The sequence below is a fragment of the Helianthus annuus genome, chromosome 4 (assembly GCF_002127325.2).
Source record: "Helianthus annuus cultivar XRQ/B chromosome 4, HanXRQr2.0-SUNRISE, whole genome shotgun sequence".
Taxonomy (NCBI): Eukaryota; Viridiplantae; Streptophyta; class Magnoliopsida; order Asterales; family Asteraceae; genus Helianthus; species Helianthus annuus.
In genome coordinates this window covers 82502314-82517145 of record NC_035436.2, presented here as the reverse complement: position 1 = coordinate 82517145, position 14832 = coordinate 82502314, and the positions used below count along the sequence as shown (strand labels likewise).

Genomic DNA, 14832 nt, shown 5'->3' with positions numbered 1-14832 from the left:
CATCCACCCAACCTCTCCGTTGAGTTTTAAGTCGCGCTTTGATTCCATCGATGATGCTTTTGTTTACTGCCTCGACCTGACCATTTCCTTGTGGATGTGTCACTGAGGAGAACGTATGCTCAATGTTCAATTCCTTGAACCACTTTTGGAGGTCTTCAGCTGCAAAGTTTGTTCCATTGTCTGTGATGATTCTCAGGGGTAACCCAAACCGACAAATTATTTGTTCCAGATAAACCTTCGTACCACCATGGCTGTTGTTGAGGCCAAAGCTTTCGCCTCTACCCATTTAGCAAAATAGTCAACCGCGACTATGATGAATTTTACTGCTCCTAGGGCTTCAAGAAAAGGGCTAACCATGTCAATTCCCCATTGTTGAAACGACCATGTTGTTGTGACTGGTACCAGCTCATTCTTGGGGCGTAGGGTTTTAGGTGCGTGCCTTTGACATCCGTTACATTTCTTTAACACCTTTACTGCGTCCAGGTGCATCCCTGGCCAGTAGTACCCGGCGTTCATCACCTTTGCTTCCACCATTCTTGGACCTGCGTGGATGCCGCAGATTCCTTCATGCACTTCACGAATCAAGTAATTAGCATCTTCAGGGTCTACACAATGAAGCAAGGGTCCCAGGTAAGATCTTCTGTATAGGATGCCATCAGACATCTGATAGTGCATGGCTTTGTGTTGTATCTTCTTGGCTTCTACCTTGTTTTCAGGTAAGATCCCTGACTGAAGATACATGATGATTGGGGTCATCCAGGATGACGATCCCAGTTGAATGACACTTACTTGTCGCAATGGGACTGATGGGTTTTTTAATACTTCAATGCTCACATCCTTGGCTAAGTGCTGGAAACTTGTAGATGCAAGCTTGCTCAGGGCATCTGCAGGCTTGTTCTTGCTCTTATTGATGTGATGGATCTTGAAAGTGTTGAAAGTTTGCAGTAGGGTCTTTGCTTGCTCGAGGTATAATGCCATTACGTAACCCTTGGCGTCATATTGACCGTTGATTTGACCTACGACAAGCAGCGAATCAACATGCGCTTCCAGGTGTTTGACTCCCATTTTGATTGCCAGACGTAATCCAACAAGAAAAACTTCATACTCTGCTTCGTTATTTGTGCTCTTGAAATCCAAGCGGATAGCGTATGTGAATTCATGTTTCTCTGGATTTATCAACCTCAAGCCTGCCCCTGCACCGTCCTCGTTGGACGCGTCGTCTATGTATAACAGCCACGGCTCCTCTAAAGACTGTGTTTCGGCTTTCTCCATAGCCTTGCACTCACGATCTTTATCGTCCAGTACTTCTGTAAGAAAGTCTACCAATACTTGTCCCTTAATCGCCGGTCGGGGCCTGAAAACTACGTTATGTCTACCTAGCTCGATTGCCCATTTTGCGAGTCTTCCTGAAATTTCTGGTCGAGCTAAGATGTTTTCGATGTTGTAGTTTGTCAGGACGTGGATGACATGGTCTCCGAAGTATCTACGTAACCTCCTTGACGCGTAGATAAGAGCTAGGACTAGCTTCTCCATTATAGAATATCTTGTTTCCGGGTCGTTCAAGGTACAACTAACATAGTACACCGGCGTTTGTACACCCTGCCGGTCAACTAACAGGACTGCTCCTACTTCTTTCTCCAAAGCCGATAAATACATAACCAACGGTTCATCTTTCACTGGGGCTGTCAAAGTTGGCAAGCGTATTAAACATTCCTTCACTTCTCTAAACGCAAGCTCTGCTTCCGGGGTCCATGAAAATTTATTTTTCTTCACACAATTTCGGAGAGTCTTGATAAACGGAAACGACTTTGCTGCGTGGTTGGCGAGAAAACGTGTTAGGATCGGAGGCTCTCATGATTGTGTTTGTTTGTATAAATTGAGCAATCAGAATATATGAAATGATATAAAGTGCAGCGGAAATGGATACAAACTTTGTAAACCCAATCAAAGAGGAAAATAGTATGATAAACAATTGCTTCTCATTAAGTTGAATGATTGAATTACAAAGCAAATGATTACAAGCATGCTTACAATACTAAGCTCCCCCTCAGCCTGATACCCCAAGGTTGGTTGCACAAGATGAAAGGATTGGACTGAAGAAGAAGAATCCACTCAGTCAATCAAATGTAACAGTACAGGGTACTGTTCCATTTATAGGCAAACCAAACCACTGATGCATCTCAGCTGACGTCACCATGATAGTGACATCTAACAACCTAACAACCTATAGACACTGTTCTATACAAACTACTGATGTGTAACATCTGATTATCAGTACAATACAAGACAAGAGATAACAACTGCTTCACGTTCCACTGTTGTATCCTGAGCACTGATGTTGACCTTCAGTGCTTTCTTCAAAGGTGATCAGTCTTTGAGTGGGCAGAGCTTGTGTCTTCAGCAGTACTTAGGAAGCAGCAGTAGATAGAGCAACAGTGTTTGCCTTCAGCAGTCTTTAGGATTTCATCAGTGTTTGGTTCATCAGTGGTTGTAGTAAGCAGCACTTAAGATCCATCAGCTGTTAGAATACCACTGTCAAGGGGAAAGCAAAGTGTAAACTGCTGTTTATTGAAATCCTCTGATGTGATCCGGTTTTGGCTTTACATTATCTGTTCCTCTGGTAGGGTTCAATCCCAACAATCTCCCCCCTGGAACAGATAATGCCAAAACCCTTCATTATTCAGGACCTTTATTTCTCATCAAGAATTCCTTAGCTTGTTTCTTAAATTCAGCTTCAAATTCCTTGGAACTCTGGTCATCTTCATCCCTACACAGTGTAAGTTCAAGGAGATCCTGCAAATCTTCAACACTAAGGCCTAGTGCTTCTTTCCTTGATATGTACTTCACTTCACCATTGATTCTGACCAGAGTCAATACGTGGGTCTTTTGATCAGACATCCACTTTAGTATTTTTAAACCAAATGGGTTTCTTGGGAGAGATTTATTCTTTGATAAGTTAGGAGATAATGGCCTTGTGAATACTTGCAGACTTTCAGACATTCTTTTGAAGGCTTCTTCAATGACCTTGTTTGCTGCAGCTATGTCTTCTGCAGTTTCTTTCTCAGTTTGCTCTTGCCTTTCAATATCTGTCATGTCTGTTGCAGTGTTTGTGATGCAGGTTTTTTTAATACCTTCTTAACAAGGTTTTGAAGCTTTGTTGAGCTGTCTTCTTTTAGACCCATTTTCATGATGGTGTCATTGAAGTACTCTGCTTCCTTTTCTTTGACCTCTTCTTCAGTCAGCTGTTTACCTTCTTCTTGGTTTGACACAAAAATAGGTTTGTCTATTGATTTGAATAGTGTTCTGAGGTTTTCAATCTGCTGTTCAAGCTTCATCATTTGTTCACGTTTCTTTGAAGCACTTGAAACAGTTATTTTTCTTTTCTTTAGCCTTTCATAGGCTTCATCAGTCTGCTGTTTTGACCATTTTGATATGGCTTCAGCAGTATCCATTTTTGCATCCACCAGCTCCTTTTTCTTTCTTTTGTACTCAGTAGTGAGGTCAGCAATGAGCTTTTTGAATTTGCTCCAGTTTGGAGCCTTTTTCTTCTTAGTAGGATCATTTTTGATTATGTCAATCCTGTCAACCTCATGCTTTAGAGCAATTAGTGGCCATTCTTCAAACTGTTTTTCTTCAGCAGGATAGAATTTTTCTTTCATGATGTAGGCTAGGTATCGTTTTCTTAATTTTCTTCGTTGTTCAGCCTTTTCTTTGTTCAGTTCTTGTGCAAACTCTTCTATCTGCTTTACCTTAGTAAGGAAGAAATCCAGTCGTTTAGCAATGCCTTCTTCGCTTAGACCTTCACTTTCACTCTCAACTTTAGCTCTTAGTTTGGCTTGCCTTGCCTTGATTTTGAGGTAATCATTCATATCTTCTGGTGCCATGTAGCCTATGAGTGAGGAGAATATTCTTTTTGAAGGATCCTCTTCTGTATAGAATTGCCTCACCTCATTTTTGATAGCTTCAAGTTCCAGTGGATATTTTGCAGCATTAGGATCATGTATCCCCTCATCGGCAGAGATTGGCTTTCTTTTTCTACTGAGGAGCTTTGGTTGTGATATAGGAAAGGTGATAGCAGTGGTGGATGGCTGACTAACAGCTGCTGAAACAACTGGTGTCTCAACCGTTGTTGTCATTACAACTACTGATGTATCAGTAGATGTCTTCTGCTTTTGAGCAGGGGTTATGATGGCAGTTGTTTGAGTGGTGATCAGTGGTTGACTAACAGTGGTTGAAACAACTGGTGTTTCAACCACTGTTGCCATTACAACAGATGTTGTAACATCTGTTGTCTTCTGCTTTTTGGCAGGGGGTGATAATGGTTTGGCTATTTGTGATGGTAATGGTGGTTTTTGTGCTGTAGACACAGATGGTGGTGGAACAGTAGTTGTGGTGGTGTGTGGTGATGTGGTGTGTGTTGATACTGCAGTTTTGGTTTGACTATTTTCTGGCTCAACATACATACCATCATCAATTCCCTTTTTCTTCCACTTGATCTTCTCCCCTTTTTGGCATTATCTGAGAAGGGTTCGTTCATGAAGAGAACAGTGGAGGGAACCTTTCCAGAGGCACTTTGAATGTGAGCTTTTATGGCTTTTATATCCGCCTGAGTATCCTTGAATCTTGATTCCACCATATTGGTCAGCTTTTGAACATGTATGGCATGCTGCTGATCTGCCATCTGCTTTTGTCTTTCTAGCAGTGGTTGAAATAGGTTCCATAACTCATTTGCAGCAGGTGCTTGTTGAGCAGATGCTTGAGCAGGAGGAGCAGTTGATTGGGCTTTCTGAGCTTTTAACAGCTGCTGCACCATATCTTTTATTTCAGCAACTGAGGTTTCAAGGTTTTCGACCATGCCCATCAATTCCCGATATCTTGAATCATCACCTGAGTTAACAGGATCATCTGAATCCCCACCAGCAGTGGTTTTACCAATGAATGATTTAGGAACAGTGTCCCAAAAATCAGCCATTGATGCCCCTTGTTCTTGGTACTGGGGACTTCTTTCTTCAGCACTTGATAACCTTTTGATGTTGCCAGTAGTCAAAACTAACTCACTGGTGGTTCTCAGGGGTGCTATAGAAGAAATTGCCTTCAAGGGAATCTTACTAATGAAACCACTGTCCAAGTGTAAACCTGTAGATTCAACACTTGTAGTGGCTGCTCCACTTGAACTACTGACAGGAATCACTTGTAATTCCTGCAGTGTAACCTCCTCAATTGTTGCTGGGATAGCAGAAATGTCAACATCAGACCCAGTCACCTGTTGAAGTATACTCTCAGTGATAGGTGGTTGAGAGGAACTGGTTTGTGTCTGAGTAACATTAGCTGCATGCAACAAAGGTATGGTGGATGGTGGTATTATATGGGGTGAGGGTAAAGGAGTTGAAAGAGACATGTCCTTGGGATCAGGACTGTGGAAGATGGATCCGAGTGGGTCCAGAGCTTCATATTGTGGTGTCCCTATGCTTACAACCTGATCCTTTTGTGAGGATGCAGGAGGAGTTTGAGGCTGGGGTTGAGATCTTTCTTCCAACTGCTGTGAGGAGGTAGCAGCAGTGGTTGTTTGTGACTTTTGTGCTGTCACTGGCATTGTCTCTGGGATCTCATCTTCCAGAGTTGCCTTTGGTTTGGGTTTGGTGGGCTTTCTGGATATTTTCTTTTTGGTTTTTTTAGTGGTGGCAGGTGTGGGTTTCAAAACAGTGGGTGTGCTGCTTTGATCACCTGGAGCAGTGGGCTCAGCAGCAGATACCTGAGGAGCAGTTTCTTCTGCTAAATTCTGCTCAGGCACCTCTGCTTTTGTTTTTATTGGTGCTAACATTCTAGAGAATGTTTCAGGTGTTAAACAGTTTATTTTAAAAGAAGCACCTTGTTTGGGCAAATCTGCTTCTTTCTCTACAAATTTTTGTTCAAAATAGTAGCTTAAAAATCTTGGAAAGAGTAGAAATGCCTTATTGTCAACGTTTTTTACCAAATCATCAAATATTTCCTGGGAGTAATTAAAGTTTTCATTGTTTAAAATTGCATACCCCAGGCATTGAATTTTTGTTGGTATTTCATTAAAAGACGTTGTTTTATTAGAAACACACATTAGTAGTGTGTGAAATAAAAATCTGGGTGCAGAAGGAAAATAACCTTTTTGTAAGGTATCCCTTTTAGGTTGCTCTGCATAGCCCCTGTTTATGAAATCCTTTTTCAACTCGTCTTTAGAAAATGAGGTTTTTCCTTTCAAATCATCGAGTTTAAAGATTTCAGAAATGGATTTTGGAGAGATTTGAACCTTCTTACCCTGTATTGAGGAGTTGATGGTTGTGATGATGTCTCCTTGTTTTTCAAGGGTGGCATTTTTCCAGAACTCTCTCTGGGTTTGAAGATAAATGGGAGCGTCCGCTGTTATCAAAGTTTTGTACTTTGATGCAGATAAGATGTCAATGATGGAGTCGAAGGTGTTGTCAGTTGTGGGTTTTGTGAGTATTCCCACATAATTGTGAGGGGCTTTGTAACGGATTTCTGTGGTTTCAACGGCCATTTGAGTGGCGTCTGTTGGGGTGGAGGAAGAAGATGGTTTTGATTTTGACTTCGATTTTGGTTTCGTCATTTTTGATGAAGAAGATCAAAGGGAGTTTTTGTGAAGAAGAGTGGGAAACTGCTTTGAGAAAAGAACTTTTGGAATTCAATTCGACAGTGTGAGCCCCTGTTTGGGTTTAATCACGGTTTTATTTTAGGGAAAAAGTGAATGCTGATGTGGCAGCGGTTAGAAAAATCTGACGGCTAAAAACTGACCACGTGCCAACCCCTGATGAAATGGTAAATAATGGAGGACAGTTGTTTTGACAACCACTGATGGATCAAGCATCAGTAGTTACAACGGTAATGAAATGAAGCAGTGGGTGTATCAGTGGATGGAACAATAATTTTAAACATCAGTGTTTTTGAAGAGCAGAGGTTAACTATCAGCAGTGGACAGACTTTAGAGAGCAGATGATGAGGCACAACAGCATTTTAGGTACAACAGTGGTAGAAAATAAAATGAAGACTTTTATTGAAACAACTGATAGTGCAGCAGTGTTTTAACTTTTGACAAATAATGTTAGCATCTGCTTGTTCAGATGTAGAAATTGATTTTGTCTTGTGAAAGCACAATATCTTATCTAACATCTGTTGAGTACCAGAGATGCTATTCTTAACAAAATACATTCTAGATGTATATTATCAAGATTAAATTGCCAGTAGTTATCTACAGAAATTTTGTTCAAGGTTCTGCCAAATGTACATTATTCCAGACAGTGGTTTAGCATCCCAGATGATGAAGACATTTCTGCTAGGGCTACTCATTTTGTGTCTAATTACTTGAACTAGAACATGAGTATCTCAGTAGTTCAAAATCAATTTGCAATCAATTCATGATCTGTGATAACCAAACTTGAGCTTGACATGACCTTGATATGTGTGCCATTTCCTTTTGATCAGATTTAGGATAGTAATTTCACACAAAAATAAGGAAATTGCATCCTGACCAGAGAAGAATTTTTACTATAAAAAATGAGTAAAAGTACAAAAAATATTTTATAAAAAGTAATATGTATCTGGTTTTATTTAGAGACAAACACCTTTAAAAAAATATTAAAGGATGTTTTGAAAATTATCAAAAGGATCTGACAGCTTTTCAAATAAGTTCATGATTATATCATTCTCAAGTTATTTTAACCATTGTTTGGGGTTATTTTCTTGACAATTGATTGTAAATTCTTCTTTTAAGAACAATCACTGGAGATGCCATAGATACCTGAACGATTCCTGTATTTGATGAAAGCACACAGTTGCATGATGACCACTGTTTACCCAACTTTGACCTCATAAGTGTTTTATGCTTATACTCTTTTCTTTTGATTTCAAAAGTTTTGAGATAACCACACTTTGAGATTTGTTCATTTTCTTTTTCCCTTTTTACCCTTCCCATTCACATATTCAGGAATACTCACTGGGAGATGTTATTTTGAAGAAGTTTAGTCCAAAATCATTTTGAATTAATGTTTTGAAAGATCTAGCCACATTTGTCCATGTTTTATTACCAGATCTCACATTACGTATGATTTGGACTGTTTTGACACCTTATTTTCTTAATGTGTTTTGACAAAGTTGATTTGGTCCTTTTGTGGATTCTCAAATAGCCTTTTAACACATAAGAAATTTTGACTAAAGCTTTATTTCCCTCTTTCTATGTTAGCAAGGCACTAATGTTTATATGAACATAAGTTTTGCTGATCTGAGGTACATACTTTAGTGTAAAATATGATGAAAACATCACAAATTTCATAACAACAGTTGAAATCAATTTTGAATGAAGATCAACATACCATAGTTGCCAGATAAGTTTCCAGATCTGGAAACTATGAAGGATTTGTGCATGATATCACCAGCTGTATGAGATTTGTGAATCTTATGACATCTTGGTTGTTTTACAGAGCATTTGAGTCATCACTTTGAACGTGGTTTCTTGTTACTCTGTTTTTCAACTAAAATACGACCAACCTTAGTATCAATGAATTGTGAGCTGGACTGTTATGTCAAATTGATTGTTAGATCGAATTTGACTGTCCAAGCTCTGATACCAATTGTTAGGATCGGAGGCTCTCATGATTGTGTTTGTTTGTATAAATTGAGCAATCAAAATATATGAAATGATATAAAGTGCAGCGGAAATGGATACAAACTTTGTAAACCCAATCAAAGAGGAAAATAGTATGATAAACAATTGCTTCTCATTAAGTTGAATTATTGAATTACAAAGCAAATGATTACAAGCATGCTTACAATACTAAGCTCCCCCTCAGCCTGATACCCCAAGGTTGGTTGCACAAGATGAAAGGATTGGACTGAAGAAGAAGAATCCACTCAGTCAATCAAATGTAACAGTACAGGGTACTGTTCCATTTATAGGCAAACCAAACCGTTGATGCATCTCAGCTGACGTCACCATGATAGTGACATCTAACAACCTAACAACCTATAGACATTGTTCTATACAAACTACTGATGTGTAACATCTGATTATCAGTACAATACAAGATAAGAGATAACAACTGCTTCACTTTCCACTGTTGTAGCCTGAGCACTGATGTTGACCTTCAGTGCTTTCTTCAAAGGTAATCAGTCTTTGAGTGGGCAGTGCTTGTGTCTTCAGCAGTACTTAGGAAGCAGCAGTAGATAGAGCAACAGTGTTTGCCTTCAGCAGTCTTTAGGATTTCATCAGTGTTTGGTTCATCAGTGGTTGTAGTAAGCAGCACTTAAGATCCATCAGCTGTTAGAATACCACTGTCAAGGGGAAAGCAAAGTGTAAACTGCTGTTTATTGAAATCCTCTGATGTGATCCGGTTTTGGCTTTACATTATCTGTTCCTCTGGTAGTGTTCAATCCCAACAAAACGGTTTAACGCAGCTAAATGTGCTGCTAGTTTTTGCATCTCTTTTACTGTCGACAGGGAAGACATTTGCTCGATTGCTTGCACTTTGTCAGGATTAACCTTGAACCCATCTTTTGTAACTGTAAAGCCCAGAAATTTTCCTTCCTCCATCTCGAAGGAGCATTTGACCGGGTTCAACTTGATGTTCACACCTCGAAGTGTATCGAAAGTCTTCTGAATGTTTTGTAACATTAGATCTTCTTCTTTGCTCATGATGACCAGGTCATACATGTACACTTTGATGTATTTGCTGATGGCGTCCCCAAACGTCTCGTTCATTAGCCTTTGGTATCTTGCCCTGCATTTTGCAAACCGAAAGGCATTTTTGTGTAACAGTACAACCCCATTGGCGTGTGGAATGCCGTCTTATCTTCGCCTTGGATTGCCATCTGGACCTGGTGGTATCCCTTGTAACAATCGAGAAAACACTTCCATCGAAAAGATGCTAAAGAGTCTATCTTCTCATCGATCTCAGGCAAGGAGTAACAGTCCCTTGGTCATGCCTTGTTTAGATCTTTGTAATCTACACACATTCTCCAACCAGCATTTCCCTTTGGTACCATTACTGGGCTGGAAACCCATGTCTGGTAGTGCACCTCTCTGATGATCCCTGCGTTGAGCAACTCTGTGACTTGTTCTTTCATAGCTTCGTGTTTTTCTGACCCTAAGTTGCGCTTGGTTTGCACGAAAGATTTGGCATTCTCAGAAACGTTTAGTCTGTGCTCTGCAATGTGCCATGGAACACCCACCATGTCGGCTGGTGTCCAGGCAAAAACATCCATATTCTTGAATAACAACTGTCTGAGGGACGTGTGGGTGGCTTCTGACATTGTTGGGCCTAAGGTGATTGTTTGCTCCGGATATTTCCTGTTCAGGATCCACTTCTCTGCTTCCGCGCGCGGAGTTCGCTTGCTTATTTTTGAAGGTCGTGCTTCGTCAGTCACGAGCACTTCCTTACTTGCATAGATGATAGCAACCCCGATCTCCGTTGGAAACCCTACTGAAGTCACTTTGGGGTTCTCTTCCCAAGAGAATGTCAGGTCTTGAATTTGCCGATAGGACCATGAACATAACTTCTTCCGTTCTGGAATTCTTCCCATCAGAAAGCAGCATCGGGAAAGATATCTGGCCGAGAGGAAAGATGGCTTCGTTATAGAAACCGGTAAGTGGGTAATCAACTGGCTCTAAGGGTGAAGAAACAAATGACGCAATTTTAATCACAGTAGAGGTTTGTTGATATCTAATCACCATCCAAATTTCTTTATTATAAGAGGTGGCAAGCTGGGCTGTCACACCCTAACTTTTGCGGAAGCGTGTGCATGTGACTTGATCAGTTTCATTGCATTCAATTATAATAAACAACTATATGACTAAAATGATGTTCATCCATTCATAAGTTTTAAAAAAAAAATTATTACAAACACAAGTTGTTAAAGTTACAAACCATCATCAGATTCAAGTTCCACAAATAGGACTTGTTTAACAAAAGACTAATTTCACGAGGCTTTGAATTCTACATCTCATCAAGGATAGGATATACGAATCAAACCCTCCAAAAATGGATGACATCTAAACTTGAAATTTACAGCTTGAAAACAACACCAGCGCCAAAGATCCATCTAGTTTCCTGAAATACATGTAGGTTTGAAAACATCAACAAAAGTTGAGCGAGTTCATGCGTTTTGTATGAGTTCCAAATAAACGTGTAAACATTTGAGAGATTCTTTTGATAACAGGTATGTAAAGCGTCTATGAACAGATCAATTAATGTTTTGCAAGGACATTAATATATGTGACGACATAGGAAGTACTCAACCCGAGTAGATGATTTTTAGTGTCGAATCACCTCGACTGGGACACAACAACTCTCTAAGTGGTCACCCGTGGACCATGAGTGGGGCTCGCCCGTACCCATTAGATCTAACCTTTGTTCCATGGTCCTTAAGAGGATTAATGGCACTTCAGTTTCAGCCAATGCTCACATGATCTAATAGTTCATTCCTTAGCTAAATCATACCCAAGTTTACATGTATTTCACCCCCGAAAGTTATAAATCCAAAAACAGTTAAGAGAAAAGGGGGAAATGAACTCACAAATTTGCGTCAGGAGCCTCGTGTACTCAAAGTCTCTATCCACGGATCGTATCACTACCTACACACGTGCTATGTTTTATTAGACACTTAGGTCGTGTAACGACTCTTAACCTTAGTTACTTTTTAAGACTTATTTTGGAATTCTGGTATACTTTGAGTTACACGCTTGGTATATGTTGTATACATATAATTTTATAATTATATATAATTCCAAATTTGTCTATATATATTAGTTAAAATAAGGATATTTTAACTTAAATTATTTCCATACAATTATTCAGAATATTGTTAAAAATAATATATTTTTAACTTGTTTTGTCATATGGTTCTCACATATATGTTTTTCAAGTATACGTATACCTGTATGTTATTTTCTATTCTCATATTTGTGTATAATACTTGTATATGCGTATTTTACCAAGTGTTGGTAGTGTATGTCGATATGTATTTATACGTATAGGAATATGTTTTTTTCGTATTTATTAAGTATTCAATACTTAATTTATGTATAATTTTCCGGATTATTGTTGTTACATAATTTAAAATTACCAACTTTATATTCTTAAAATATATGTATTTTAAGAGAATTTAATAGAAAATGTCTATAAATTTTATTTGGTAAAAATATGTATACATCCACATATATCTTAAAAATAATATATTTTTAAGATTAAATTTAGAAAATATATATTTTTAGTTTTCACCAAAATAATATATTTTTGAGTTGTTTATGAAAATATATATTTTCTCCCACTTCAAAAATAATATATTTTCTATTTTGACAAAATATGATATATTTTATAATGGTTGTAAAAATTCATACTTTGTCGTTTCTTCGGTTTCAAAAATACTGTTTACCAAACTTGTCAAGATATGAATTAAGTTTCCGGAATATATATATAGTCCAAAGTGTCCATCATCCGAATCGTCCAATATTTGTGTATAAGCTACATATTTATTTTCTTGTGATTTTTGTAATACTTCAAATCATATTTTTTGTATTTTGGTGTGATGTATTATTTTTCAAGTTCCTAATTTTTAGTATAACTAATACAAGCAATATACATGTAGCACTTAATTTTTGTGACTTCTAAATATATATTTTTCTAAATATATACTTAGTCATTATCCCTATATTATTTTGGAAAATTTACTCTGCTCTCATGAACACTGTTCAATTTTGTACCTGTCATTATGCTTTTGGTACTATCCTTCAATGCATAAAGTTTAATATGTGTCCCTTTTTTGTGTCCACCTACAAATCACTAAAACCATGTGCTTTCTTTCTCCTTCCTCCGTCTTCTGTTTCTCTCCTCCATATCTCAATCCGCGCAGGGGTGTTTCCTATCTCTGACTTCAATGTCGCTGTTAATTGATAGGGCTTTAACTGGATTCATTTATATTAATCGAACGGTCTTTCCAACCGCTTTTACTCAACTGAAACCGGAGAACCCTAAACACCAAGCTATTGAAGCGATTAAGGTATGTATATGTCGGTTCCAGTTTTATTGTTAATTGCGATTAGATTTGGGGATTTGAGATTGAAAATCAATTGCATTTCTAGGGTTTCATCCATGGTTTTTTCTATTCTGCTCAATTAGAAATACAAAGAAGCAAAATTGAAATCTGCACCTGGAATTCGCTACTTAATGTTCTTTTCGGTACGAAATTTAATTTGGTTTTTTCGATTTTGTTTGATAGAGTAATCTTGATACCGTTCATATAAGATATCGACAATGAATTTTATGTGCCTTTGATAATTTGTATATGGGAAATAGACAAAAGGAAATTTTGCAGTTTCTTTGGTCAAAAGTGCAAATCATAACACATGACATATATGGGTATGGTTCATTTTTTATGACCCATAAATGTATGTCAAATTTGACAATTTGTGTATGGTAAAACAATAGAGAATATAGTTAAGGCATTTCAAGTGTTTAATCCACAAAGAAGACTGTATTGTTTAGTATTGAAAGTAGGGACACTTAATCATGTAAAGCTCGGTTATACATTTGTTTGTTACTGTTTAATAAAAAAAAAGAATTGTGTTCATAGTTTTACTAAAGATCTTAGCCATCCATTCTCATGATGTGCATTTTTTATTATGTGTACATTTATCCAAAGTGTTTCAGCATATATGTTTATGGTAACTTTAAAATTCATTACATATGCTAATGTTATGTTGTGTCATCCTATATGTAACACAATTATTAGATCAAATACTAAGGTTTTGGTCTTTTAATTCGTTTAGGTCTTTTAATTCGTTTATTAATATATATTTGTGTCCATGCTATTTTTAATGGCTTATTTCTTCTTACATTTCTTCTTGGTTTCTAGATCTCAAAAGTATGCAGTTTGATTTCCATATTCAACCCCACTGAGGTGCTCTGGTTGTTGCTACCCAAATGCAAACTGCAGTTCTACACGCCGACACAATGTGCGGGTCTTCATAGGTGATTACTTAAATAAGATAAGCAATTATTCAAATGTTACAACTCTTTATGCATGTGGTGCAGTTGACTTATGCGCGTTTGGTCTATCGTCATGAGGCTGTGATGAATGAAGTCATGATCGTTTCCTGGCGTGGCATAATCAGAGGAAAACAAGTGTGTGGTTCTTCACTTGCAACCTCTGTTGCAGCCATGGCGGTTTAACGGACATATCTGAGCCAAACAGGCCGATTGATTAATGGATTTACCCTATATCAATTAGGAAAATTTACTCTCCTCACATAAACATTGTTCTGTTTTGGTATTTCTCTTGATGCTTTTGGTACTACCCTTCAACGAATCGACTTATGCACGATTCAAAAGGCTGTGATGAGTGAAGTCAAGATCGTTTCTTGGTGTGGCACAATCGAAGGACGAAAAGTGCGAGGTTCTCCACTTGCAACGTCTGTTGCAGCTATGACGGTCTAACATACATATATGAGCCAAACGGGTTGGTCCAACAAGTTTTTACACATTTTTCCTATAATTGTTTCATACTCAACCCGTTAAAAATGAAACATATATGTTATATAGACAAATGGCTCAATCAGTTGTTTCAAATGGAAACATGCAGGAAAAGTTTGATGATCTGCCCGAGAAAGGTCGCTTATGTTATTCCGATTCTGGTTATTAGGTGGGCAATAAGACGATTTGCAGTGTGCGGTTTGGTTATCCGTATTCAACACAAATGAATTGCTCTGGTTGCTACCCAAATGCGAAGCCGCTTTTCATGTCGAGTGTGTTTCTACGTGGGTTTTACGAACCCGACGCAACGCGCGGGTTCTCA

The 14832-nt window shown here is 38.2% G+C and overlaps 1 protein-coding gene across 1 annotated transcript; it reads right to left on the bottom strand.

The window, feature by feature from the left end:
- Positions 1–216: 216 nt before the first annotated feature.
- Positions 217–10293, bottom strand: LOC110933410. The gene is made up of 3 exons (XM_022176634.1): positions 9995–10293; positions 9422–9761; positions 217–1767 (listed from the first exon to the last, which is right to left on the bottom strand). The coding sequence occupies exons 1-3, from the start codon at positions 10291–10293 to the stop codon at positions 217–219; spliced, it is 2190 nt and encodes a 729-aa protein (XP_022032326.1).
- Between the last annotated feature and the right edge of the window lie 4539 nt (positions 10294–14832).

Bases quoted from the DNA above. Each gene is read 5' to 3' on its own strand.
- LOC110933410 (XM_022176634.1), bottom strand. From the start codon at position 10,293: ATGTCAGAAGCCACCCACACGTCCCTCAGACAGTTGTTATTCAAGAAT. The intron at 9,762-9,994 runs GTGTGTAGATTA...TGCAAAATGCAG, and splicing joins GGAAATGCTGGTTGGAGAAT to GGCAAGATACCAAAGGCTAA. The intron at 1,768-9,421 runs GTTGGGATTGAA...AATTGTGTGAAG, and splicing joins TAGCTGCGTTAAACCGTTTT to AAAAATAAATTTTCATGGAC.